At 45.0% G+C, this 26,492-nt stretch overlaps 1 protein-coding gene across 2 annotated transcripts in view; it reads right to left on the minus strand.

Annotated features, from left to right (window-relative positions):
- The window catches only part of POLA2 (DNA polymerase alpha 2, accessory subunit), a 36,912-nt gene continuing 10,420 nt past the window's right edge, over nucleotides 1-26,492 (minus strand). For both annotated transcript variants that reach the window (XM_012462995.3, XM_012462994.3), the window contains exons 5-18: nucleotides 22,316-22,422; nucleotides 19,095-19,288; nucleotides 18,389-18,477; nucleotides 16,848-17,003; nucleotides 16,268-16,330; nucleotides 15,489-15,531; nucleotides 10,127-10,251; nucleotides 8,894-8,932; nucleotides 8,091-8,164; nucleotides 3,369-3,477; nucleotides 2,978-3,084; nucleotides 2,087-2,146; nucleotides 1,709-1,835; nucleotides 1-502 (exon numbers count right to left, since the gene is read on the minus strand). In XM_012462995.3, coding sequence (XP_012318418.1) covers nucleotides 353-502; nucleotides 1,709-1,835; nucleotides 2,087-2,146; nucleotides 2,978-3,084; nucleotides 3,369-3,477; nucleotides 8,091-8,164; nucleotides 8,894-8,932; nucleotides 10,127-10,251; nucleotides 15,489-15,531; nucleotides 16,268-16,330; nucleotides 16,848-17,003; nucleotides 18,389-18,477; nucleotides 19,095-19,288; nucleotides 22,316-22,422 — 1,443 coding nt within the window. In that variant the 3' untranslated portion in view covers nucleotides 1-352. The remainder of the gene's footprint in view (nucleotides 503-1,708; nucleotides 1,836-2,086; nucleotides 2,147-2,977; nucleotides 3,085-3,368; nucleotides 3,478-8,090; nucleotides 8,165-8,893; nucleotides 8,933-10,126; nucleotides 10,252-15,488; nucleotides 15,532-16,267; nucleotides 16,331-16,847; nucleotides 17,004-18,388; nucleotides 18,478-19,094; nucleotides 19,289-22,315; nucleotides 22,423-26,492) is intronic.

Here is a 26,492-nt window from a genome sequence, read left to right on the forward strand (position 1 = left end):
TCACACTCAGAATTTATTTTTATTTCTCCAAAAGTTGTTTCTGTGTTGATTCATGTAGAAAATCACTAAGCCTTCTCGCCTTTTCTGAGCGGATGGTATCCGCGGCTGGCTTACTTCTGGACATCGAACATGCACTGAGAAGTAAGAGCTTCCTTCCAGGAGAGGCTCAACTCACAGGCAGGCCAGGCTGCGCGAGCCCTCCCTGCTGGGCCTGGTCCCCACAGCTGCCCCTTCCTGGCTGGCTCCTCTCTCCTTTACCACCCAACTGTTCACCTTGTCACAGGGCTATGTCTTGGCTCTTGGCTAAGACTGTAAGAGCCCACACAGCAGAGAACAGTAGAAGACAGAAGGCTCAGATCCTAACGACCTGCGCAGCAACACAAGGACTCTGCCTCTTTGCCCCGTCTGCCACCAGCCTCCTGATGTAGAGTCGGGCGAAGGTGCCTCCCACCTGCCCTTTGGTGAGGCGCCCGGGGTTCACACAGACACAGCCAAGGACGTCCTGGGGAGGAGAGAAGAGGAGACGGGTTTGGAAAGCCTCAACTAACTGGGGGCCAATGTGAAAAAGTGACATCAGATGGCTGGACCCCAAAGAGGGTTTTAGAAAATGGAAATGAAGGCAGGAAAACAACCAGACATATTTTCAGTCACTCTTTTTTTTTTTGAGATGGAGTCTCACTCTGTTGCCCAGGCTGGAGTGCAGTGGCACGATCTTGGCTCACTGTAGCCTCTGCCTCCTGGGTTCTAGAGATTCTCCTGCTTCAGCCTCCCGTGTAGCTGGGATTACAGGCACACCCCACCACACCTGGCTAATTTTTGTATTTATTTATTTATTTTTTAATAATAATTTAAAAAGCTCATAGCTGGAAGTTCATAGCCAGGAATAATTTTTAGATTTTTAGTAGAGATGGGGTTTCACCATATTGGCCAGGCTGGTCTTGAACTCCTGACCTCAGGTGATTCACCAGCCTCAGCCTCCCAAAGTGCTGGGATTACAGGTGTGAACCACTGCGCCCGGCCTCAGTCACATGTTAACTTGTTGCTAGAAAACTCTGAATTCCTTTTAAGTCTTTCAAACAGAAGAATGAGGTGACTTGGCAGAATGACAATCAGCTCCCAAACTTGGAGACAAACCTGATCTAGCTGTTTACTACTTTCCCATGTGAAAAAGTTTTTTTTAAACCGCTTGAGGTTGAACTGGCTCTCATTTGGCAAGAGGGAGACTGGTCTGGGATTCCCTGGATGAGACCTAAATCTAAGGCAGGCAGGGTTTACGGGTGGCAGAGATCAGAATGACCCAATAGCTTCTTCAAGGTATTCCCAGCTGAGCCGACCTGGAGGTCATTTCAGAATCTGGGGGCAGAGGACAGGCAAGTATATATACGGAATCTTCCCCAGGTCACCTGGATGTGGCCTGGTCAAAGTCCTCATTTGTGGACCTTCCTAGTTACCTGGGCTCCTGTTCTCTTGGGGAGGGAGGAGGGAGCAGGGGACACTCCCAGTTTTCAGGTTTACTAAAGTGTTTTACTGACGGAGTTGTTTGTTTTCTGGTCCCACCACCTTCCCCAAAGAAACAAGGCCCCAGGGCAGGTTGCTAGAGGCCCCATCCCCATCATCAGACCCATGAGGGGTGAGCACCAGGTCGTCTAGAAGGGAAACTCAAAGGCTGGGTTCTATGTTTCTGGGAAAAAGCAGAGTTCAAACCTACCTTCACAAAGTACCTCAGCTCTGACGGGATGATGAAGATATCTGGAGTGACAGGCAGCTGTGCATAGACATAGAATGTCTCGTAGTCAATGGCCATGTCTTCTTGGGGCGGATAGAGCGGGTAGTAGCTACAGAGACAGAGAGAAACGGTCAGCAACAGTTGACCAAGCGGCCCCTTCTCAGACAGAGTCCCCCTAGGTACTGGCTTCCGCACTGCTGGTGTCCACAGGTGACTTTTTCTGTGTGTGTGTGTGGTGCGGGTGCAGAATGCAGGCTTGTCATCACAGGGTAAAGTGAAGGCTCTCACAATCATGCCTGTCATAGTGCCATGACCCCAAGGCACTGTCTCCATAGTCGGGGGTCCCAGTGGCAAGCTCACCTCCTCTGGGTCAGGATGTGCTTGAGTATTCGGCTGAATCTATCTGAAGTTCCAGAAGAACTGGGAAAGAAAGGAAAGTGTGAACAAAGAATGCTGTTTTTCAGCCCATTTCTCTTCAGGGAGGACGGGAGGATTTAATAAACCAGAGAAGCTAAATGGCCAAGGCCCAGTGACAAAAGGCTGCCTCTGGGGAAGTTTAGGGACCCACCGTCAAAGAGCTGGGTCTGTTCCCACATGAGAAGGGACGCAGGACAGTGGGTTGAGAAATGAAAGCACAGGAATCCCTCATAATCAAGATCGAGGAAGGCCATTAGCCAGCACCTTACTGGGCAAGAGGGTGCAAAGTTGGCACCACCACGAGGCAGGCGGGTAGCCAGGCTGACCCGAATCTCAAACCTCAGCCAAGCAGCCACACCCATCTCGCTGAACATGTGATTCTCTTCACATGCCCCTTCCCATCAAGGATGATGGCAGAACGGAGCTACCCAACTTCAACTCAACAAATTTGGCAGGGCCTGATTCTCTGCAGAGCTGGATATTGTGCTGGAAACGAAGAAAACCCTTCAGAGAAGGTCACAAATTTGGGAAATAAATAAAAGGGGAGCAGAAAAGAAAATGCAGATGAATTTCGATGCCTTTAAGTGCAAAGACAGAAAGGACATGGCTCTTTGGGGTCTCAAATGCAGTTTAGAGAGGTGGTAACAGAAACTAATGCATCCAAGCCCTCCCCTTGGGTAGAGAGAAACTCAGACAGCCAGAGTCTGACACAACTTACTGCCTTCAGGACTCTCTGGTCAAGACCGTCAAGAAGCCCCTTGATTTTCTTGGCTGCAGAAAGGGCCGGGACCAGGGAGCCAGTTGTCCTGCTTGGGGCTGGAACACGCTTCTTACCTACTGATCTCCTCGGCCCCCAGGTGGAACAGCAGATCCGTGGACGTCAAGCCGAAGATCACTCCGTTTATGGAGAGGCTGCAGGGCTCCGACACAAAGTGTACTTGCTAAAATGAGAACGGGTTGAAACAAACATTTGTATACCAAAGCTAGAAACATCTTCCCATGAAAGTGGGGGTTGTCTGAGGGCTGGGGGGACCACGGAAAGGGGTACCAAACTAACATACAGCAAACTTATAAACACGTTTGCCTGTTTAAAAAAAGGAGTTTAAGATTCAGGCTGTAGGCGTGCCTTAAAGAGGCCTCTCCACCCTCCCCTTCAGGGCCAGGGCTGGTGGCGAAGGCATGCTGGATTCTGGCGGCCTGCTGGTCAAGGAGTGGGTACTGCTACCTTTTTGTCCTCTCGAGACAGATCGGAGAAGCTGAAAGGTGGCTGGGGGTACACAGGCTCATGGTGCACATCTCTCAATGATGGGACGAAGACAAGGTGGGAGCCGGAGCTAGTTTGTCAAAAGAACAAACAGAAGGAGAAAAGCGAGTGGAGTTGAGTTAGAACAGCTGGGCACCAGGCGGAAGGCATCAGGGCTGGAGGCAAAGAGCCCACTCCCAGGGAGGCAGTTCAGAATTACACTCTGTTGTGAACAGAGATGTTGTTTCCCATGGGACCCTGGGAGTGAAGGACAATTTGTCCTAATTCACACCCATCCATCTGGATGAGGCTCAGATGGCCTGGGACACTTTCTTGTTGTTCTCTGTGGCTCTCTACTGAGAGGATGGAGACTATTGTTTGGCAGAAAAAGGGGAGAAGAAATTGAGATCTAGAAAATCTAGAAAGACAAGGATGTGAATAGAGAATCACAGCCTCAGAGCCAGAGTTTAAACCACAGCTCAGACTCATTACACCTTCTAAGCAGGTGTACCTTGCAGGCATTAAACAGTCTCCCTGCCACACCCTGGTAGAGTGCGCAGAGCTGGGGCATCTTTCTTAGGGAGAAGGCAGGCATGCTAAAAAGACCTTGAGACTGCCTTTGTATTTTTTTTTTTTTTGAGACAGAGTCTTACTCTGTCACCCAGGCTGGAGTGCAGTGGTGCAATCTGGGCTCACTGCAACCTACATCTCCTGGGTTCAAGCAATTCTCGTGTCTCAGCCTCCCGAGTAGCTGTAACTACAGGTGCACACCACTATATCCAGCTAATTTTTGTATTTTTAGTAGAGACGGGGTTTCACCATGTTGGCCAAGTTGGTCTCGAACTCTTGGCCTCAAGTGATCCACCCATCTTGGCTTCCCAAAGTGTTGGGATTACAGGCGTAAGCCACCGTGCCTGGCCTGCCTTTGTATTTAGAAGATCCAGCTGAAACCTTCTGGCTGACTGAACACTGGACCACAATCACTGGACAACCAAGATACGGACATTTCTAGCGGGATGTGGCAAAGCCCAAGTGGCCTCTCCCTAAGCCATCGCACCCCTCCCCTCTCACACATGGAAGTAATGCCCTGATTTTCTATTTCTCAGAGGGCTGCCTTGCGAAAATGAAAGAAATATTTAACAGCAACAGTAAAAGCACAGATGACAGCAGATGTTTCTTTTGATAGAGGCAGGAGAATCTCTAGGGTTACAACATACAAATAAAGAAAAAAGTTTTAACTATTTATTTTTCCCAGTCACACAAAAGAGAAAAAAAGCCCTGTTTCCTTGGTTCCCTTAGCTGACCTTGGCAGAGGGGTCTTTATAAATCAAATAGGTATAAAGTGTTACTTTGCGGGCATGTTTAAAATCCACCAATAACTCTCATTTCCATCTCCTTCTCTTGCTTAAAATGTGTAGACTTCCCAGATGTACGTACATTTTCACATGTGATAAAGGTGCTGGTGACAGCTGTCACCCTTATCACTGTTTGTGGTGTCCTCTCAGAGTATGAACTGAGCCTTCTATAACAGAAAATCAGACTTCTGAGACCAAAGGTGTTTGCATATTCATTATAGTCCCTTTGACACTGAGAAGCTCACTATGATGCTCCAGTTCACCATTTGGGTGTCAGGGTCTGGTAAACAGGCCACGGGGTAACTTGAATGGGACAATCTGTGCTCCAGATCTCAAGGGCTTGACGTCTGTGATGAACACAAAGGGCTGAGGTGCAGCTGGCTGCTGTCCAGGGACAAAACTGCCCTATTTCAGTGTAGGCTTTGGAAGAGGAATAGTTAATGAGGAAACAGCCTTCCTGCTCATGGTTAGAAACTGGCTATAGAAGGAGGGATCAGAAAAAAATCCCAACTATGCTCAGCATTGCACAACCTCATACGTCATGGTGGGAGGGTCCTCCAGCTGCTCCCGCAAACAGGATGAGAACTGCAGGCTCTGCTTGCTTCCTCTGAGGTGCTTTCTCACTGGCTCTGGCTTTTTTTTTTTTTTTTTTTTTTGAGATGCAGTCTTGCTCTGTCACCCAGGCTGGAGTGCAGTGATGCAATCTTGGCTCACTGCAACCTCTGCCTCCCCAGTTCAAGTGATTCTTCTGCCTCAGACTCGTGAGTAGCTGGGACTACAGGCACCCACCAACAAGTCTGGCTAATTTTTGTATTTTTAGTAGAGAGGGGTTTTGCCATGTTAGCCAGGCTGGTCTTGAACTCATGACCTCAAGTGATCTGCCTGTCTCAGCCTCCCAAAGTGCTGGTATTACAGGCATGAGCCACAGCACCCTGCCTGGCTCTGACTTTTACTAATGATGAATCAGCTTAATGCTCTGCATTTCTGACCTCTCAGGAATAAAAAGAAATTCTCTGCCCAAGGACCATTTATATACTGTTTCTAGAAGGGTGGGGCAGCTCCCCCTGCCCCGTGGCACACACTGGCCGTAGATGAAAGTGCCTGGTGGTGCTGGGCTCTCACCCCCAGTGGAACAATGCCTCATCTATGCTTTCTATCACTGCTGTCAATACCACATGGGGTAAGGAACCAAAAACAGAACCCAACCTAAAACTGAAAGCACCCAGCCAGAGTTAGGGCACTGCGACACGGTCCCTCCCTGTTCCCAAGGGCTGACAAAAGGAGAACACAGCCTTGCTCATGTGTTTTGGGGGCTTATCTCCTGAGGAGTTCTAAGCACTCTCCAGCCTTGATGAACTTGATCAGGATCACACACATCTGGGGAAGAAGAGGGAAGGCACTTATGTCACCTTCATTGGAGGGAGGGAGGGAGGGAGGGAGGAAGGGGCAGAACCAGCCATTGTTGTCACCAGCACAACCCAAGTCTCTGATTCTGGGGTGAATTGGGGGGTGCTCTTTATTCCAGCTGTGACACCTGCCATCCTGGCCCATGCTGCTGGTACAAGAAGGTAGTCTTACGACTTAGCGACTCTGGGATAAGTTCTCACAGCTACAAGGTGGAAGATTAGACATCTTGTTTTAAAAAAACACCTTTGTGATAGACTTGTTTTTAAAAGCTTAGCCTCGGGAACATTTGTATTTTATTAGCTCAGCTACAGGCACATAGATCTTGTGAGGAGACCTACCACCTATACCAACTTCTTTCAAACCTGGCACTGGGGAAAAGGGACAGGAATGGAGGATGTCAGGTTTCTGAGTAACTTTCCACTCCCAGCTTCAGCCTCTTCCCAGAACAGTGACTTTCCTCTCAGATGGGAACTGCACAGCTCTCGCTTCACTGCTGTGACTTCTCACAGTTTCTTCCGTTTGGTCTATGGCAAGGATTCAAGGCCCCACCCTCACTGAGAGTTTCTGCCACCACCGGCTCTAGCCACTGGTGGTGTCCCACGTACCCTGGGGAAGCACTGACTTGGGAGGAACTTGGGCTCACCCAAAACAATCGCTTACACAACCAGATGTTTTGGGTCTCACAGGATTTCACTGTGTAAGTCACCAAACACTTCTCAAAACCATCCTGGGAAGATTCCCGTGGAATATTAGTTTATACAAGAGGGAGTGAGAAAAGGAACGAAGTATAGAAGAAAAAGAGCAATGGAAGAGTGAGATCTTGTCCTTTCAAGTATGTTTATCTTTGTGTTTTACAAAAATGCCTCTTAACTTGGTGTCTGCACTTCAAGTTCAAGGGTTCTATCTGATCTCAGTAGTTCAAAAAGAAGAAAAGAATAGGAACTACCGTGATCTTTTTTTTTTTTTTGAGACAGAGTTTCACTCTTGTTGCCAGGCTGTAGTGCAATGGCGTAATCTCGGCTCGCTGCAACCTCCGCCTCCTGGGTTCAAGTGACTCTCCTGCCTGAGCCTCCCAAGTAGCTGAGATTACAGAGATGTACCACTATGCCTGGCCAATTTTGTATTTTTAGTAGGGATGGGGTTTCACATGTTGGTCAGGCTGGTCTTGAACTCCTGACCTCAGGAGATCCGCCTGCCTCAGCCTCCCAAAGTGCTGGGACTACAAGTGTGAGCCACTGTGCCCAGCTTTTTTTTTTGAGACAGAGTGTTGCTTTTTGCCTAAGCTGGAGTGCAATGGTACAATCTTGGCTCACTGCAACCTCTGCCTCCTGGGTTCAAGTGATTCTTCTGCCTCAGACTCCCAAGTAGCTGAGATTACAGGTGCCCACCACCACGCCTGGCTAATTTTGTACTTTTAGCAGAGACAGGATTTCACCAAGTTGGCCAGGTTGGTCTTGAACTCCTAACCTCAGGTGATGCGCCCACCTCGGCCTCCCAAAGTGCTGAGATTACAGGCATGAGCCACTGCACCTGGCCCTGCCACGACTTTTAAACAGTTTCAGTTTCTTTTTTTTTTTTTTCTTTTTTTTGAGACGGAGTTTTGTTACCCAGGCTGGAGTGCAATGGCGCAATCTCGGCTCACCACAACTTCCACCTCCTGGGTTCAGGCAATTCTCCTGCCTCAGCCTCCTGAGTAGCTGGGATTACAGGCACGCGCTACCATGCCCAGTTAATTTGTTGTATTTTTAGTAGAGACGGGGTTTCACCATGTTGACCAGGATGGTCTCGATCTCTTGACCTTGTGATCCACCCACCTCAGCCTCCCAAAGTGCTGGGATTACAGGCGTGAGCCACCGCGCCTGGCCCAGTTTCAGTTTCTTAATGGGAAGCTCTGGATAAACCTAGGAAGCTTAAGGTTCTGTCCAGTATTTTGAATTCTGACCTTCTTGTGCCTTCAATAATTGTTCGTAGACACTGCTTGAAAACGTCTTCAAATGGACTTGTCAGTAGACAGTTCTGCAAGAAAGGAAAGGAGATAGATTTAGAAGGCAGATGTTTGGTGTTTATTCACTTGTTTAACATTGTTAGGTGACCCACAGATGCCAGCTGTTGTGCTACAAGCTGAAGGAGATGCAAAGAAAAAGATGTGGTCTTTGTCTTAAGGAGCTAAGTTTGGTCAAAGGCAGGAGAGGAGATGTGGGAATTAATCCTCTTGAATGCAGTCTGAGAGAGACTAAAAGGAAGAGTGCTTTGAAATATTTTCCATGGAAGGTAAAATATCATGAGACAAAGGATCAGAGGTTCCAGACCTCAGCCATGGAGATGTCCCAGCAAGGCCCATTCGTGTTTTATGCAAAGGATAGCAAGATATGAGTTATAAGCTTGGGGTATTGGCCAGGATAGGTACTTTCATAGGGCAGCCTGTGACTCAGCACCTGCATTTGTGCTAGTGCTCTTGTGCCTTAGCACCAGGCATCACAAACAAAGGAACATCGGTACTAATATATTTATATGTCCCTTCCCTAGCTTCCAGACAGCCTTATATTCCAGTGAAAGAAAGCACTTGGATTCAAGATCTTTATTAATAAAGTGCCCTGCTAAAATGATTTTCTGATTAGCCACAGGAATTAATGTGTTTGTTACAGATGTGGGATAAAGTGGGATAAACACTAAAAAATGAAAAGTGAGAGCCTGATTGAATGCAAGTACCCAGGAGCCCTTCCCGCCCCAGCCTGAGTCACTCACCTCCACTTGTTCATGCTTAGCATCCAGGAAAGGGCCAAACTGCAAGGGGAGAAACAAAGACATCAAAAGAACAAATCAGAATCACATGTGTCTGTGAATGACTTCAGCTCACCTCTTCTGACAGTTCTCTGCCCAGGGCCCATGTATCCCTCCAAGGCTGCCTGTAGAGCCTGGGGACAGCTAGCAAATGGGCTGGCGGGGGCACCAAGCCAATTTCACAGGCAGAAGCATGTGTGCCCCAGATGGAGGGAGGCTCCCAGGGCCCCATAACCAGCACTGTTGTCCCCTATAACATTGGGTTCACGGCTGTAATCATGCAGTGGCTCACGCATGTAATTCTAGCACTTTGGGAGGCTGAGCCCAGGAGTTCAAGACCAGCCTGGGCAATATGGTGAAACCCTGTCTCTACAAAAAATACAAAAATTAGGCGTGGTGGCATGTGCCTGTAGTCCAAGCTATTGGGAAGACTGAGGCAGGGAGGATAGGGTAGGATCACTTGAGCCCAAGAGGTGGAGGCTGCAGTGAGCTGAGATTGCATCATTGCACTCCAGTCTAGGCGACAGAGTCTTGCTCTGCACACTGGACTTTTTTCTGACTTTCTAAACCTAGCAAGGAAAATTGACCACCATACTAACAGTATTTTCAGCTTTAAAAAGAGATTAGTTCAGAAGTTGGAGTAATGAGAAAGAGGTAAGAATACTGTAAAATCAATGAAGGGTGGTAAAAAAAAAAGTTGAACTTTTATTTTTTATTATTATTATTATTTTTTGGGATGGAGTCTTGCTCTGTTGCCCAGGCTGGAGGGCAGTAGTGCAATCTTGGCTCACTGCAACCTCCACCTCCCAGGTTCAAGCGATTCTCTTGCCTCAGCCTACCGAGTAGCCAGGAGTACAGGTGCCTGCCACCATACCCGGCTAATTTTTCTGTATTTTTAGTAGAGACAGGGTTTCACTATGTTGGCCAAGCTGATTTAGAACTCCTGCCCTCAAGTGATCCACCCACCTCAGCTTCCCAAAGTGCTAGGATTACAGGCATAAGCCACTGCGTCCAGCCAAAGTTGGGTTTTTTAATTTAGTGAAGGCCTATAGATCATGTATACCTCTCCAAAGACATAATGAATGAAAAGATATTTTCTAAGAGGAGGAGGAACTGACATGCTTCCTAAAAATTTAGAGCTGCATTAAAACCATTTTCCAAGGCCATCTCCTCAGCTTTCCCACTGGTGCGTCTTACCAGGATGCAGACATCTGGCCGGTCGTGGTTGATGACGGCAATCAGATCGAGGAGGGGGTCATATGTGATGCTGTCAGATGTGGTGTATGGCCCACAGGCAACCAGCACCATGGTTTGCTCAAAGTCTAAGACAGAGGATTGTGGGTCTTGATTAGAAGAGGATTGGCATTAGAATGGTGGGAGGAGAAAGGACAATTAGGGGAAAATGCCACAGGATTCAACTCATTGAGTCCTTTATGTGTGCAACTCTGGGGACCCAAGGTGAGGAAGACCTCATGTCCATCCTCCAAGAACACTCCATGAGGTGGTAGAGGCAGAGACAGACAGGTACGCCAATACCTGGAACACGCAGTCGGCACTTTACGAGCAGTGCACATGAAAGATTCCAGGAAAGTGGCAGTCAGAAAGAATGTACAAGGTAGGATTTGCTTACACTTTTGAGAATTTTTGGGGATCAAGGGCAAGGCAGGGTACAGAACAGCATTGAGACCTGGGTGTGGTCAGTGTTAGGAAATGTCTGGTGGTCCAGTGTGGCTGGAGAATGGATGGTACTGAAGAGCTCAGAGAGACTTGCTGGGGTCAAAGGCCTGGAACAGGAGACTCCAGGGTGACGGGGTACAGGGGCCACCTATCACGCTTTGCCCTTTGTCTAACAGCAGCTGCTTTCCTTTTGGAGAATCAGCCCTCCTCTCCACAAGGCAGTCCACATAGGGCTGTAAATTGGGTGCTCTGTCTTCCTCTAGCCAAGGGCAGGCACATGACCCAGTTTAGGCCATTCATACTCTCCTCCCAGGGTCTGCAATCTTGAGGTGAACTATCCAAGGAGAGAAAAAAGGTTGGAGCTACTATTCCAGCCGAGGGGCCCAGATGAGACAGCAGGGGAATTCCTGCTACCTGGATGCTAGAGTTCTTGGGTTCTCATCCCGGTTCCAAGCCTGGGTTTCTAGCCACTTGTCCAGTCTGTGAGCTATCTGGATCTCCCCTAATAAATTCATGCTTTCTTATTAGTCTGAGTCAGTATCTGTAGCTTACGACAACAAAATCCAAAGATCCCTGGCTTCTTAATTGCTGTTGTTTAGTTTCTTGTTGTTGCTATAACAAGTTATCACAAACTTAGTGCCTTAAAACAACACAATTTTGGCCAGGTGTGGTGGCTCAAAGCCTGTAATTCTGGCACTATGAGAGGCTAAGGTGGAAGGATCTCTTGAGCTCAGGAGGTCAAGACCAGCATGGGCAACATGGTGAAACCCTGTTTCTACAAAAAATACAAAAATTAGCTGGGCATGGTAGTGTGCACCTCCTGGGCCTATAGTCTCAGCTACTTGGGAGGCTGAAGTGGGAGGATTGCTTGAGCCTGGGAGGTTGAGGCTGCAGTGAGCTGTGATCATGCCACTGTACTCCAGCAAGACTCTGTCTCATTTAAAAAAAAAAAAGCCCATTAATTTATTATCTTACAGTTCCAGAGGTCAAAAATCCTAAAATGAAGGTGTGGGCAGGGCTGAGTTCCTTCTGTCTGGAGGTTCTAGGGAGGAATCTATTTCCTTGCCTTTTCCAGCTTCCAGAGGCCACCTCCATTCCCTGGTTCATGGCGCCATCTTCATCGGCAAAGCCAGAAGCCTACCATTTCTCTCTTTTATTTTTAAATAAAATTTTTCTTTAAAAAAAAAATTTTTTTTTAAGATGGGGTTTCACCATGTTGGCCAGGCTGGTCTCGAACCCCTGACCTCAAGTGATTCGTCCACCTCAGCCTCCCGAAGTGCTGGGATTACAGGCATAAGCCACCACGCCCGGCAAATAAAATTTTTCTTTAGGCTTCCTCAAATCACAGCAGCTTAACATTTCTAAGCTCTGACTCTGATTCTCTTGCCATTCCTCTTATAAGGACCTTTGTGATTATAGTGGGCCCACCTGACAATTCAGGCTAATTCCCCCATCTCAACAGCCTTAACTTAATCACACGGCCAAAAAGTTTCCTTTACCACATAAGGTAAAATATTCACTGGTTCCAGGGATTCCTGGGGCTACAATTCAGTCTACCATAGCAATAATACATGAACTGAGACAGAGCCTTCAAGGGGAAGAGTAGGTTTCACGTGGTGGTGGGGTAGGGGACAAGGTTAAGTTTGGCTCTGAGAAGCCTACAGGAGATGTAAGCCCCAGTGTCAGCAATGAGTGCTTGGAGAGTGAGGGCCATGTCTTATTCTGTATCTCTGTGAGTGCCTCCTTTAAGTTCTTGTACAAAAGAAGTTCATTAACAACCTGTTAAACTGCTTCCAAAAGCTTCCCTGGTTATATAACTTAGGCTCCTGGTATCTCAGCCAGGTTGATTTCATTACCTGAAGTTGATCTGATTAGCTAGGACTACAGGCATGCACCACCGCCCAGCTAATTTTTTTTAATTTTTAGTAGAAGGCCGGGCACAGTGGCTTACGCCTATAATCCCAGCACTTTGGGAGGCAGAGGTGGGTGGATCATGAGGTCAAGAGATCGAGACCATCCTGGTCAACATGGTGAAACCCCGTCTCTACTAAAAATACAAAAATTAGCTGGGCATGGTGGCGCATGCCTGTAGTCCCAGCTACTCGGGAGGCTAAGGCAGGAGAATTGCTTGAACCCAGGAGGCGGAGGTTGCGGTGAGCCGAGATCGTGCCATTGCACTCCAGCCTGGGTAACAAGAGTGAAACTCCGTCTCAAAAACAGAAAAGGAGAGAGATCCAAGATGGCTGATCACTAGCAGCTTGGGCTCGTAGCTCCCAGTGAAAGCACAGAGAACGAGAGGATGCCACACTTTCAGACGAATTTTTGTTGCTCACGTCCTAAGAGATTCCCAGCGGAGGAGCCCCACGGGTCGCCAGGGCGACTTTTGTGGCCGGCGCGGTGGTTTTGCTGGCGCCTCAGTGCGGCAGTTCTTGGTGCAGAGTCCGGAGATTCCCGGGCAGAAAAGCACCATCAATCTTAACACCGCTGTTTTGGCTGGTGCAGTGGATTGCTCAGATTTCAGTGCTAGGAAACAAGTTGGGCGTCTGCTCAGAGACCTACTTAGAAAGTCAGTAATTACAAAGACAACAGACGGATAAATATATAATGAAGGGAAGGAACCAGCCTAAAAAGGCAGAGAATACTCAAAATCAGAATGCCTCTCCCTCTACAGGGGATCGCAGTTCCTCATCAGCAACGGAACAAGGCTTAATGGAGAATGAGTGTGTTCCATTATCAGAAGCAGGTTTCAAAAGGTGGGTGATAAGAAACTTCTGTGAATTAAAAGAACTTGTTCTAACCCAATGCAAAGACACTAAGAACCTTGAAAAAAGGTTTGACGAAATGCTAACGAGAATGGACAACTTAGAGAGGACTATAAGTGAATTGATGGAGCTAAAAAACACAACACGAGAACTTCGCGAAGTATGCACAAGTTTAAACAGTCGAATTGATCAAGCAGAAGAAAGGATATCAGATGTCGAGGAACAGCTTACTGAAATGAAACAAGAAGACAAGATTGGAGAAAAAAGGATAAAAAAGGAATGAGAAAAGTCTCCAGGAAATATGGGACTATGTGAAAAGACCTAATTTACGTTTGATAGGTGTACCTGAATGTGACGAAGAGAATGAATCCAAGTTGGAAAATACTCTTCAGGATATCATTCAGGAAAACTTTCCCAACCTAAAGGCAGGGTAATATTCAACTCCAGGTAATACAGAGAACACCACAAAGATATTCTTCAAGAAGACCAACCCCAAGGCACATAATTGCCAGATTTATTAGGGTTGAAATGAAGGAGAAAATACTAAGGGCAGCCAGAGAGAAAGGTCAGGTTACCCACAAAGGGAAACCTATCAGACTTACAGCAGATCTCTCAGCAGAAACCCTACAAGCTAGAAAAGAGTGGGGACCAATATTTAACATCCTTAAGGAAAAGAACTTTCAACCCAGAATTTCATATCCAGCCAAACTAAGCTTTACAATCGAAGGAAAAATTAAATCTTTTGTGAACAAACAAGTACTTAGAGACTTCACCACCACCAGGCCTGCTTTACAAGAGCTTCTGAAAGAAGCACTATACATATAAAGGAACAACCAATATCAGCCTTTCCAAAAATATATCAAAAAGCAAAGAGCATCAACACAATGAAAAATTTACACCAACTAATGGGCAAAACATCCAGCTAGCATCAAATGGCAGTATTAAACTCATATATATTCAAATTGGATAAAAAGCTAAAACCCATCGGTATGCTGCATCCCGACCCATTTCACATGCAACGATACACAAAGACTCAAAACAAAGGGATGGAGGAAGATTTACCAACCAAACAGAGAGTAAAAATAAACAAACAAATAAAAAGTAGGAGATGCAATTTTCGCCTCTGATAAAGTAGACTTTAAAGCAATAAAGAGCAAAAGAGGCAAAGAAGGACATTACATAATGGCAAAAGGATCAATGTAACAAGAAGAGCTAACGATTCTATAGATCAACGAGACAGAAAATTAACAAGGACATCCAGGACTTGAACTCAGACCTGGAACAAATAAACTTAATAAACATCTATAGAACTCTCCACTTCAAATACACAAAACATACATTACCACCTCACACCTATTCCAAAAGTGACTACATAATTGGAAGTAAATCATTCCTCAGTAATTGCATAGCATTTCATAGGTTTAAATGAAATATTGGTTGGCTGCTTGTTTGTTATTTTCTTCCCTTATTCCTTCCTGTCTACATCATTAAGTATAATTATTGGTATAAAAGAGGTTTTCAATACCAATTACTAAACTGCATTCTAGCCTGGGCAAGAAAGCAATACTCCCATTCTCTCTCTCTCTTTTTCTCTTCCTTTTTCTTCCTCTTCTTCATTCTTTTTTTTTCTTTCTTTCTTCCTTTTAAAAAAAAAAAAAAAGAAAGAAAAAAAAATTTTTTTTAGTAGAGACAGGGTCTCCCTGTGTTGCCCAGGCTAGTCTCCAACTCCTGGGCTCAGGTGATCCTCCCACCTTGGCCTCCCAAAGTGTTGGGAATACAGGTGTGAGCCACCATGTCCAGCCCACACTGCATGTAAAAAAATTCTTTTTGAAATCGTACATCTTTTTCCTTTCCAAGACAATCTTCAAAAATATTCGTTAAACATTAGTCTTTAAACAACATGCTTCATGTAGGCAGAACTCAGGCAACAGGATGACCAATGCTCACTGGGCTCAGACCAGGGGTCTTGCGACAAAAAGCCTACGAACTCACTGATGGGGTGCCCTCACCAATTGGTCACATCGCTCTTCAGCAGCTTTCTTCCGCTTGGGAAATTGTACTCCTGGACTCATGTCCATCACCCTCATTGTTGGGAAAAGAATATTTGAACTAAAACTCACCTTCATCTTCTTCAGTGGGCTGATAAAATGGAAGTGGCACACCCTAAAAACAGGGGAAAAGCTCAAGTAAGGTCTTGCACCGGGCATAGCCTTGGTAAGGAAAGGGGAGGGCACCGGGTTGGGGTGGTGCAAGTGTGTGATGGGAGGACAGTGGGGAGGAGCCAGAGGGCAGCAGAAGGATGTGCCTCTGCCTTGCTCCTTGGATCTGATGGGACCTGCCATTTTTCAATACTGCTCAGAGGAGAAAGAAACCCAGGTAATGGGAGGTCACTACTCAACTGTCATAAAACACCCAGCAATAAGTGGGAGCAAAACAGGTGCCTGAAGTATCAGTGTACTTCTAGGCAAGGATGGGAGAGAAGAGTGTCTTGCTACTTTTCCTGGCATTCTATGAAAATCTCTGGAGGATTGTTGCCTAGAGCAGGGATAGGTAAGCTTATGCCTGAGCCAAATCTGGCTGCAGTCCACTATTTAAATCAAGTTTTATTGGAACACAGCCATGGTCATCTGTTTAAGAGTCCTCTAGGGCTGCTTTTGTAGACAAAGGCAGAGTTGAGTCATTGTGATAGAGACCATACCGTTACAAAGTCTAAAAGAGATACTGCTGGCCCTTTACAGAAAGAGTTTCCTGACCCCTGGCCTAGGGGTAGGCTCCCACGTATAGATGGAGAACTGACTAACAAATAAATGGGCTCCTAAAAAGGACCAGTTTCTAGAACAGACAGCTTCATACTTTGCCTGAAGCAAATCAAGAGGCAAGTGGGGGTACCGCTGTGTACCTCATACAGTTTGGTGGCAACAAGTTTCCTACCAGTGGTGTTGATTCCTTCCATAATTACAACCTGAAAGACAAGAAACAGGATTGCTAAGCAGTAGACATCAATGGAGTCTGGAATATATTATTTTGAGGCAATTAAAAGCATTGTCCAACTACTCTCATTTTGTAATTGTAAACTTGGGGCATTTTTCTAGAATACAAATTAAAGGCGTTGCATTAGCAATAATAATTATGCTCTATATTAGTGATCTAATATTCACCACAATCCTATGAGGTAAGAATGATTATTTCCATTACGTGAATGAAGATGCTGTGGCTTAGATGGTTAAGTACCTTGCCCACAGCCACGCACCTCATGGAATAGAGTTGGGATTTGAGGCCGGGCAGTCTGGTCCCAGAGCCTCGGTGAGAGCATGGGGGAAATGGGAATCCCAACAATGGTGTCTGCTCCAGGGCACATGCTCCAGCCACACACCATGGCAGCAGAGACAGGAACTGAGGAGCAGCTGCGCATGGCACAGCATGTACACTACAGGCATAAAGAGTGCGCCTGTATCCTGGTGGAACTCCTCCAATCTCACCTGTCCGGGAAACAGAGAATATTCCTTAAGTTCAGATAAATCCACTGGAATTTGAGCACCTGAGGAATGTTCCCGGTCTCCCTCGAGAATCACTGACTTATTGTTCAGCTTCCCGTTGCTATCACAGCCAATCTGGCCCAGCAGGGTGACAGGCTCCTACCAAAGGAAGGTCACAGTATAAGAATGACGGTCTTTGGAGCAGGAGCTCAAAATCTGATGTCAACAGGGTGAATAGCAAAACAAACTGCAAACAACAAATACATTTTTTTTGGCAGGGCATTCTTTGACCCTGAGGTGACTACAGCGTCATCACTGACTCTCAGGGTGGAAAAACTCTGAAAGGGCATCTTGTCCACCCACCCACCCAGCACTTGAGCCCTCCTAGGAGGCTGCCTAAGTGTGAGCATCTCTAATGTAGGGGAACTTGCCTCTGGATGACCACCCCACCCCATCCTCACCACCCCAGAGCAGCCCACTGTCTTTGGACAGCTATAACTACTTAATAATAGCTAACATTTCTTCTTTTTTTTTTTTTTTTAACATTTCTTGAGCTTACTAAATACCATGCACTCTTCTAAAATGTATTCTTATGCATTTTATATGTATTAACTCATTTAATCCTCACAACAACCATCAAGTGGATATTATTGTACCCATTTTACAGATGAGGAAAACAAGCAACAGAGAGGCTAGATGATTTAGTCAAGGTGGGTGAAGCTTGGGTTTGAGACCAGAAATTTGGCTCCAGAGCCATATATTTAGCCACATACCATACAACCTCTTAACAAGAAGTTCTTTATTAAACTGAGCTAAAATCTCTCTCCCCATGGCTTCCTCTGTTCTGTTCCCACTCTTGGGAGAAAAGAGGAAGTCTCATCTTTCCCATGTGATTATACATCCCTGCCTTCCCTCAATTACTTCCTTGCAAGTCCTCCAAAACTTCCTTCTATGACACAGTTCTGCATCACTTCCCCAATTGGTCATTCTTTCAATGTAAACATTGACAAAGGTACTTTAAAGAAACTTCTAGAACACATTTCCCCTTAGATTAGAAAATGTTCTAGAGAGAAAGCACTGGTATATACACCAGATTAAACTATGATATAAAGATACGACTGGCAGCAGTTTGTCTATAACAAGAGACTAAAAAACCAGGGGAGAGACTGTGAGTCATTGGCTAGAGAACAAGACTCTGAAAACCCCACCCTCGCTGCTGTCCTTTTATCTCAATATTTGAATGCTTCTATTTGTGGGAAATCCCCAGGGAGCTACCTGTCTCACCACCAAGGGAAACAAGGTCTTCAATCTCTGCTTATGTGCAAGACTCTAATCCAGGTGGGAAGAAAATAACGCTCTGTCACAAAACCAGACAGCACTTACAAATCTTTCTTCAGAAGGGCCCATTTTCCCAAATTCAACCAAGATAGATGTTCAAACTAGAACACAGGCAAGAAGTGAAAAAGGAAGCAACAAGGGTGCCTCTTGGTCATCAATTTTAAAATGTAATATTAATTAGTAAGAACTACTGGAACAACTCTTACCTGTGCTGGGGCTAGCAAAGGAGTGAAAGCCTCAATCTTGTAATGTTCCTTGAGTTCGCTGCCAAGTTCTTCTATCTTATAGGTCAGAACTGCAATCCCAGAAGTGGAAAAAAAGTATTATGTTTAAGACATTTCACTTGCCAAGAAGAGAAAATACAGCACATTGTAAAATATTAAAGTTAGTCGTTTTACAGAAGCAGGAAGGGTGCCTGGGACATCTGGCCAGTTTAAACCTTCTAAAACCCTTGCCAATTTCCTGATATTTGGTTGCTGAATCTGGCCTTCCATCTGGCCACCGGAGACCCCACAGCACAATCCCAGGGAATCAGCATGAACCCCGCCTCATCCCCAAGTCTGCCCTTTACTCAGGTCCTCACTGAGGTTTTAGGCAAGTCAAGGCCAACCTGAAGAAGGCTTCTAAGGAAGAAGGCATGACTATCTTTAAGTTGAATTCCTTTACATTATTCAAGTTTTTGCTGCTGGGAATGGTCATGTGCTTTTTAAGCAAAGTGAAGTGAATTGGGACAATTACTGATAGTATCGCCAGTGTCCCTCCATTACTAGGACTTCCATGAGGACATCTACCAACTCATATATTCAAAGACAACCTTGGAACTTGTTCTACCAGTCTTGCTGAAACTTTGTTACTCTAAACCCTTCCAGGTGGTTTTATATCCACCAGAATTTCAAAAGGAAAAACAATCACCTTCTCGGATGTCTGAGAGCTTCTGAAACATGGATTTGTAGCTCCCAGTTAGTGCCTCTGGACACCCCAAGACCTTCAGGTTGATGTTTCCAGCTCTTCCTCTCCCAGACCAAGACACTCCCTGTGCTGAGCCAAAGGAGGTAACCACTTCTCCTCGGTTACTTCTTGAGTTATATTTCTGGGAGGGAGTAGCACTAATTGGAAGCAAAAACAGATTGACATTTACTGTGTTCATATCTAAAGGGAGAGAGGAATCAAATGAGGTTCTTTTGGAAATGGGGACTGGAGAAAAGGAATGTAGCCTCATAATTTATACATTGAATCAGTTTAACGAGGTTGGACATACCCAGACCTTTAAGGAATTTCAGGAATGAAGGGTTGAGGAATACCAGGCTGAGGAATACCAAACATTTTTAGAGAAGCTTAGAGACAGAAACGTATTTTAAAAGGTTGTCGTTATCTTGGGATTAAAACCAAGCAAGGCAAAAAAAATCTCCAAACTCTGAATTGATTAAAAGGCAAACTTCAAATACCATTTTTTTCTTCTTACGAATTTTTAGTGTTTATTAGAACATCATCTGAGCCTGGAACTGTGGATAAGCCAAACTTGTTGAGCATATATAAAAACTCACAATATAGTTCAAGGTAGAAACAATAAAATGAAGTTAAAATTAATCAGCTTTCCCTAGTGTCTACGGAGGTAGAGAATTAATGAATTAACAGTCTGCTGATGTGCAAATGTTCCCATTTTTCCAGGCTCAACTGCCAAGTTCTCACATTTCCACTCCCTGACAGTAAATTACACCTCTCAAGAACACATGGATATTGCTGATATGCTTAGATGACAGCAAGGTCTTCTAACCCTCTGGTTTTAAACACATCATACAGAGAGGTCTCTTTAAAACAGGCTTTGTTTAATGCACTGAAACTCTGCAGGAACCAGTTTTATGTGGGGCACCGCTGCAATTAATGCCATCATTCTTTCTTTCCACAGAGAGGCTACAGAAAATGAGCTCAATTAATTATCTCAATCTCCAGTGCCACCTCTACCTGAATAATTTAGAAGTTACTTTTGTAAATTACAAAACCAGTTTCTGCTGTCAGCTTTATTAGTGTGCATTAAAAAATGACTAGGCAGCATTTTGCCAACTTCTCCAAGCTCTTTCCTGGGAAGCTCCACAAGCCACCCATTATAGCAGGCCCTTTAATGCAACAAGATGCTCACATGAGGCCAGCTGTAAACAGTTCGACAGGTTTCAGAGGATTGTATTTACATTTGGAGAATATAACTCCTGAAATGGTGCTGGCATGTCTATAAGAACCATCCCTATATACCAGGTTACAAAGACGCTCTTGTTAAGTCTAGAAAGCTTTCTTCCAAAAAGTCTGAGAACTCCCCAAAGCAGCAGTAGACCACCCTAAAGTAAAATTGTCCTTCAAAATCCAAATACTGCCAGGCGTGGTAGCTTATGCCTGTAATCCCAGTATTTTGGGAGGCTGAGGTGGGTAGATTGCTTGAGGCCAGGAGTTCAAGACCAGCTTGGACAACATAGTGAAACCCCATCTCTACAAAAATTAGCTGGGCTTGGTAGCATACGTCTGTAGTCCCAGCTACTCAGGAGGCTGATACAGGAGGATCACCTGAGCCTGGAAGGCCAAGGCTACAGTGAGCTATGATCGTGCCACTGCATCCACCTTGGGCAACAGAGTGAAAGCCTATCTTAAAAAAAAAAAAAAAAAAAAAAAAAAAAAATGCCGGGTGTGGTAGCTCATGCCTATAATCCCAGCACTTTGAGAGGCTGAGACGGGTGGATCATGAGGTCAGGAGATTGAGACCATCCTGGCCAACATGGTGAAACCCCATCTCTACTAAAAATACAAAAATTAGCTGGGCATGGTGGCGCATGCCTGTAATCCTAGCTACTCAGGAGGCTGAGGCAGAAGAATCACATGAACCAGGGAGTCTGAGGTTGCAGTGAGCTGAGGTCGTACCACTGCACTCCAGCCTGGTGACAGAGTGACACTCTGTCTTTTAAAAAAAAGAAAGAAAGAAAGAAAAAACAATCCAATGACCACTCACCTTGAATGACTGCAGAGCTTCTATCACCACCTTTCTAAAGTTATAGAGCTGAAAAGGCTAGGCACTGTGGCTCACGCTTGTCATCCTAGGACTTTGGGAAGCCAAGGCAGGTGGATCTCCTGAGGTCAGGAGTGCGAGATCAGCCTGGCCAACATGGTGAAACCCTGTCTGTACTAAAAATACAAAAATTAGCCAGGTGTGGTGGCACATACCTGTAGTCCCAGCTACTTGGGAAGCTGAGGCAGGAGAATCGCTTGAACTAAGAGGTAGAGGTTGCAGTGAGCCAAGATGGTGCCACTGCACTCCAGCCTCGGTGACAGAGTGAGACTCCGTCTCAAAAAAAAAAAAAAGTGATAGAGCTGAAAAATTTTAAGCTCTGGTTCATCTAGAAGTGATCCAAGTAGAGGTAGTGACTCCTGGCAGTTGGTGCTTCCCCAAAGGGTTAATACTACTGCTCCTGAGCCTCATCTTGATGTGGAAGCTCCTAAAAACCCATCTACTCAGCAGAGCTCTTGCCTTTGGAATTCTCTAATATGTGTCATTTACGGATTTCAAAAAATTACATATGATCTTTGTGGATTTATGTGCAATGGTGGCAGAGGGACAAAATACCAATTAAGTCAGTGCAGATTCACAGTGACAAGAAAACTCTCAGAAACTAGTTGTAACCTGAGTAAGAAACAATAACAGGTTGCGAAACATCATGAACAAAGATATGTGCTTTTCTTTTAAAAAAATAAACACTTTAGATGAAAAGAAAGAAAAAGAAACCCAACAAAACACAAACTAACAGAAGCAGGTGGAAAGCTACTTGCCTCTTCTGACAAGACCTGTTAAGACTCTTAGATTTCTGAATAGACAGGTTGTTTTCAATAGAAGATATCAGTTCCTGATCTAGGAAATGAGCCATAGAAAAGTAGGTGGAAAGTGAGTTTCCTTAATTACCGTAAGAAACAGTAATTTTCCATAGAGAAAAGGGAAAGCAAGGAAGGCAGACAGCAGTAGGCTTTCCAGTCAATTCACTGCAGACGTACACGCCCACCTACAGTTAATAAGTAACTTTGCTGTTAGCCTTCATCAGATAGCCAGAGAAAGGGGAGGGGGCCTGCTTTATGGCACTTGAATTAATTATGATCCATACCTTGGAGAGAAACTTGATGGTGAGAGGAGCTGATGGGGGCTACGAGTTGACACACTCCTTTTTGTTAGGGGGGTTTCTGGGGTGGAGATAGCTCGCTTCTGAGAACCCTAGGGAAAAAAAAGGAAAACAAAATCTCAGTCATACTAGACTCAATACTAATTCAGTGTATAGTTCCTTTGAAGAAAAGAGAGAGCATGTCCAAATGAAGGCACAAAATAGGACTGGGTGGGTTCTCTTCTTCAGGCTCCATCATCCAAGCATTAACTCTCTCTCTCTTTTTTTTTTTTTTTTTAAGAGATGGGGTCTCACTGTGTTGCCCAGGCTGGAGTGCAGTGGCTATTCACAGGCACGATCCCACTACTGATCAGCACAGGAGTTTTGACCTGCTCCATTTCTGACCTGGGCTGGTTCACCCCTCCTTAGGCAACCTGGTAGTCCCCTGATCCCAGGAGGTCACCATCAAGCACAATCTCAAAAGAAATCTTCAGCAACTGTGACCAACGTTCAGGACACTGTCCCTATTTTGAAGGCAATTATGAAAAATTGCCAAAAAGGACCACCAGGCAGGTAATCTGTACTGCCAGGAGTCACTTTCTGTCCCCACCTCTCTTTGTTTTCAAACAGATCTGAGTTTTGCAATGCATAGATTTGATCTACAGGGACATATTTTCCTGAGCAGGAATGAGACCACATTACTACTTACTTTGGCAAACTCTATCACACATTTTCAAAGGAAATGACTCCAACCAGATAACAAGGCTGAGCTCATACTTGAAGAACTAGCAAACGCCTCATTGATGGTCACTCCTTTTTTTTTGTGACTCATCAACAAGAATCCAAAGATAAGCCCAGAATGGAGGATAAAACCTATAGTCCAGAGACCTATTGCTCCCTAAAGTCTAAGATAACTGACTGTACTAGAGAAAACACAAAATCCTTGCCTGGATAGCAGCCAGGAAGCCAACTCATCTGCAGCTTTCCCTGCCCTAGGGCTCCTCCTGGCTGCGAGTTTAAGAAGTTATACTGCCAAGTGGTCAACTGGTGGCGACTACAGGACAAAGCACCAGGGAACAGATTCAAAACCATCATTAGGTAGCTGCAATGGAAAACGAATTAAAAAACAAATCCCTTATTCTACTACCCTGATATAATAACTAGTTTTGAATATTCCTTAATAGTATTTTAATATCTTTCTACGCCAGGAGTAGTGGTTCATGCCTGTAATCCCAGCACTCTGGGAGGTCAAGGTGGGAGGACTGCCTCAGCCCAGGAGTTAGAGACCAGAGTGGGCAAGTGAGACCTCACATCTGGGGAGAAAAACAAAAGCTAGGCGTGGTGGCTTATAATTTGTATATTAAAATTACAAATATAAAAATTATAGTCATAATCTTAGTTAAATATAAACCTAAGTTTTATGTACTGACTTTTTCACTCAGTATTAATTATGAACATTTTCTCAAATAATTACATTTTTAGCACAGTGGCAAGATCTCAGCTCACTACAACCTCAGCCTCCTGGGTTCAAGTGATTCTGCCGCCTCAGCCTCCCTCCCAGGTTCAAGTGATTCTGCTGCCTCAGCCTCCCAAGTAGCTGGGATTACAGGTGCCCGCCACCACATCCGGATAATTTTTTATATTTTTAGTAGAGATGGGGTTTCACCAATTTGACCAGGCTGGTCTCGAACTCCTAACCTCAAGTGATCCACTCACCTTGGCCTCCCAAAATGCTGAGATTACACACATGCGCCACCGCCGCACCTGGCACAATCTTTATCCTTTTTTTTTTTTTTTTTTGATTTGGAGTTTCGTTCCTGTTGCCCAGGCTGGAGTGCAATGCGCAATCTTGGCTCACTTCAACTTCTGCCTCCAGGGTTTAAGCAATTCTCCTGCCTCAGTCTCCTGAGTAGCTGGGACTATAGGGCATGCTAATTTTGTATTTCTAGTAGAGATGGGGTTTTGCCATGTTGGTTAGACTGGTCCCAAACTCCTGACCTCAGGTGACCCACCTGCCCTCCTAAAGTGCTGGGATTACAGATCTTTATCCTTTTAAGTAGTTATGTTATTTGATTAAATTGACCTACAATGATTTACATAATTACTTCTCTATTGCTGGATTATGGGTTGCCTGCAATTTTCAGTGATGATAAGTAATGCTGATTCTCAGGTGAAAAGTGATTTGGCAAATTAAGATTTTAAATTTAAAAAATAAAATAATGCTAAAATGCACATTTTCATGCATACAGCTTTTCCCATTATGTTGAATTATTTCTTCAGAAGACATTTTTTTTTTGTTTCCCTAGGGAGAATTACTAGGTCAAAGGATAGAAAAAGATTTTATGATTTTGGGCAGACATGGTGGCTCATGCCTGTAATCCTAGCATTTTGGGAGGCTGAGGCAAGACCAGCCTCAGCAACATAGTGACATTTAGTCTTTTTTTTATTATAATAAAAAAAGATTTTATAATTTTAATACATTTCCTCAAACTATCTCCCAAAAATATTCTCCTAATATACAGTGGGCTACGGTACTCTAGGGCCAATGCTGTGGGGCAGGGATGTTATTTTGAGAGAATGACAGTCTGTCTCACAGGACATGGCAAGGTGATGGCACTCTGGTAAACAAGGCATAGTTTGGTGTTCTAGTCCTAACCTCAGTGGTAAAAACTAATAGTGTTCACCAACTCCAGTTCCGGTTCTTAGGGATGCGCTCCCTTTAACCAAGCTCCTAAGATTCATTATTAACACTTAATGCTGGTTTATTCTTTTCTTTTTTTGAGATGGAGTCTTGTTCTGTCACCCAGGCTGGAGTACAGTGGCATGATCTCGATTCACTGCAACCTCCGTCTCCCTGGTTCAAGGGATTCTCCTGCCTCAGCCTCCCAAGTAGCTGGTATTACAGGCATGTGCCACCACACCCAGCTAATTTTTATATTTTTAGTAGAGACAGGGTTTTACTATGTTGGCCAGACCGGTCTCAAACTCCTGATCTCAGATGATCCACCCGCTTCACAGCCTCCCAAAGTGCTAGGATTCCAGGCGTGAGCCACTGTACCCAGATGGTTTCATCTACTTTTTTTTTTTTTTTTTTTTTTTTGAGACAGAGTTTCACTCTTATCGCCCAGGCTGGAGTGCAGTGGCACGATCTCGGCTCACTGCAACCTCTGCCTCTCAGGTTCAAGCAATTCTCCTGCCTCAGCCTCCTGAGTAGCTGGGATTACAGGCATCTGCCGCCACAACTGGCTAATATTTTTATATTTTTAATGGAGACGGGGTTTCACCATGTTGGCCAGGCTGGTCTCAAACTCCTGACCTCAGGTGATCCGCCCATCTTGGCCTCTCAAAGTGCTGGGATTGCAGGCATGAGCTACCAGGCCTGGCAGGTTTCATAATTTCTAGTGAGAAATGTAGTCACCAATGGTACCTTATTCTTATATCTGAGGGTAAGCGCATTCTCATATCCACAGAGAAAATCAAATTATAACCAAGGATGATAGTTTATTAATTTACTAGAAATATAACTGCCAAGCGTATGGGAACGCCAAGTCCTCATGCTAACACATTCTCTCCCGTTAGGGCACATGGCAGCCAAATCATAAGCAGATTTATGGTGAACACGGAGGCAAAAGAACAGTTGTCAACTGCACAGGTGAAAGGCTTAATAGTGATAAGCTAAAATCACTGACATATCATATTTACTTCTATAGCAGAGGGACACCTGTTCCCAAGACCTGACAAAGGTCAAGCAACCTCAGCCTGGCACTGTTTGCGTGGAAAGGCTAACATTTCACACTTTGACTATTTTATCATGCTGCCATTGATGCATGGCCTAACAGTGACTGAACAATTTCCATGTGATGGGTATTGTTCTAAGCATTTTACATATCTCTAGACACATATTGTTTGCTCAACTTTTCAATCCAACTCATTTAGTGTGGAATTCACAGTCACAAACTTTTTTTATTTTTTTTTGAGATGGAGTCTGGCAGTGTTGTGATCTTGGCTCACTGCAACCTCCGCCTCCAGAGTTCAAGTGGTTCTCCTGGCTTAGACTCTTGAGTAGCTGGGATTATAGGCGCCTACCACCATGCTCAGCTAATTTTTTATTTTGAGTAGAGACGGGGTCTCACCATGTTGGCCAGGCTGGTCTTGAATTCCTGACCTCAAGAGATCTACCCGC

This window comes from Aotus nancymaae, unplaced genomic scaffold (assembly GCF_030222135.1).
Source record: "Aotus nancymaae isolate 86718 unplaced genomic scaffold, 86718_ANA_hifiasm-v0.15.2.pri h1tg000059l, whole genome shotgun sequence".
In the NCBI taxonomy this organism is placed as follows: domain Eukaryota; kingdom Metazoa; phylum Chordata; class Mammalia; order Primates; family Aotidae; genus Aotus; species Aotus nancymaae.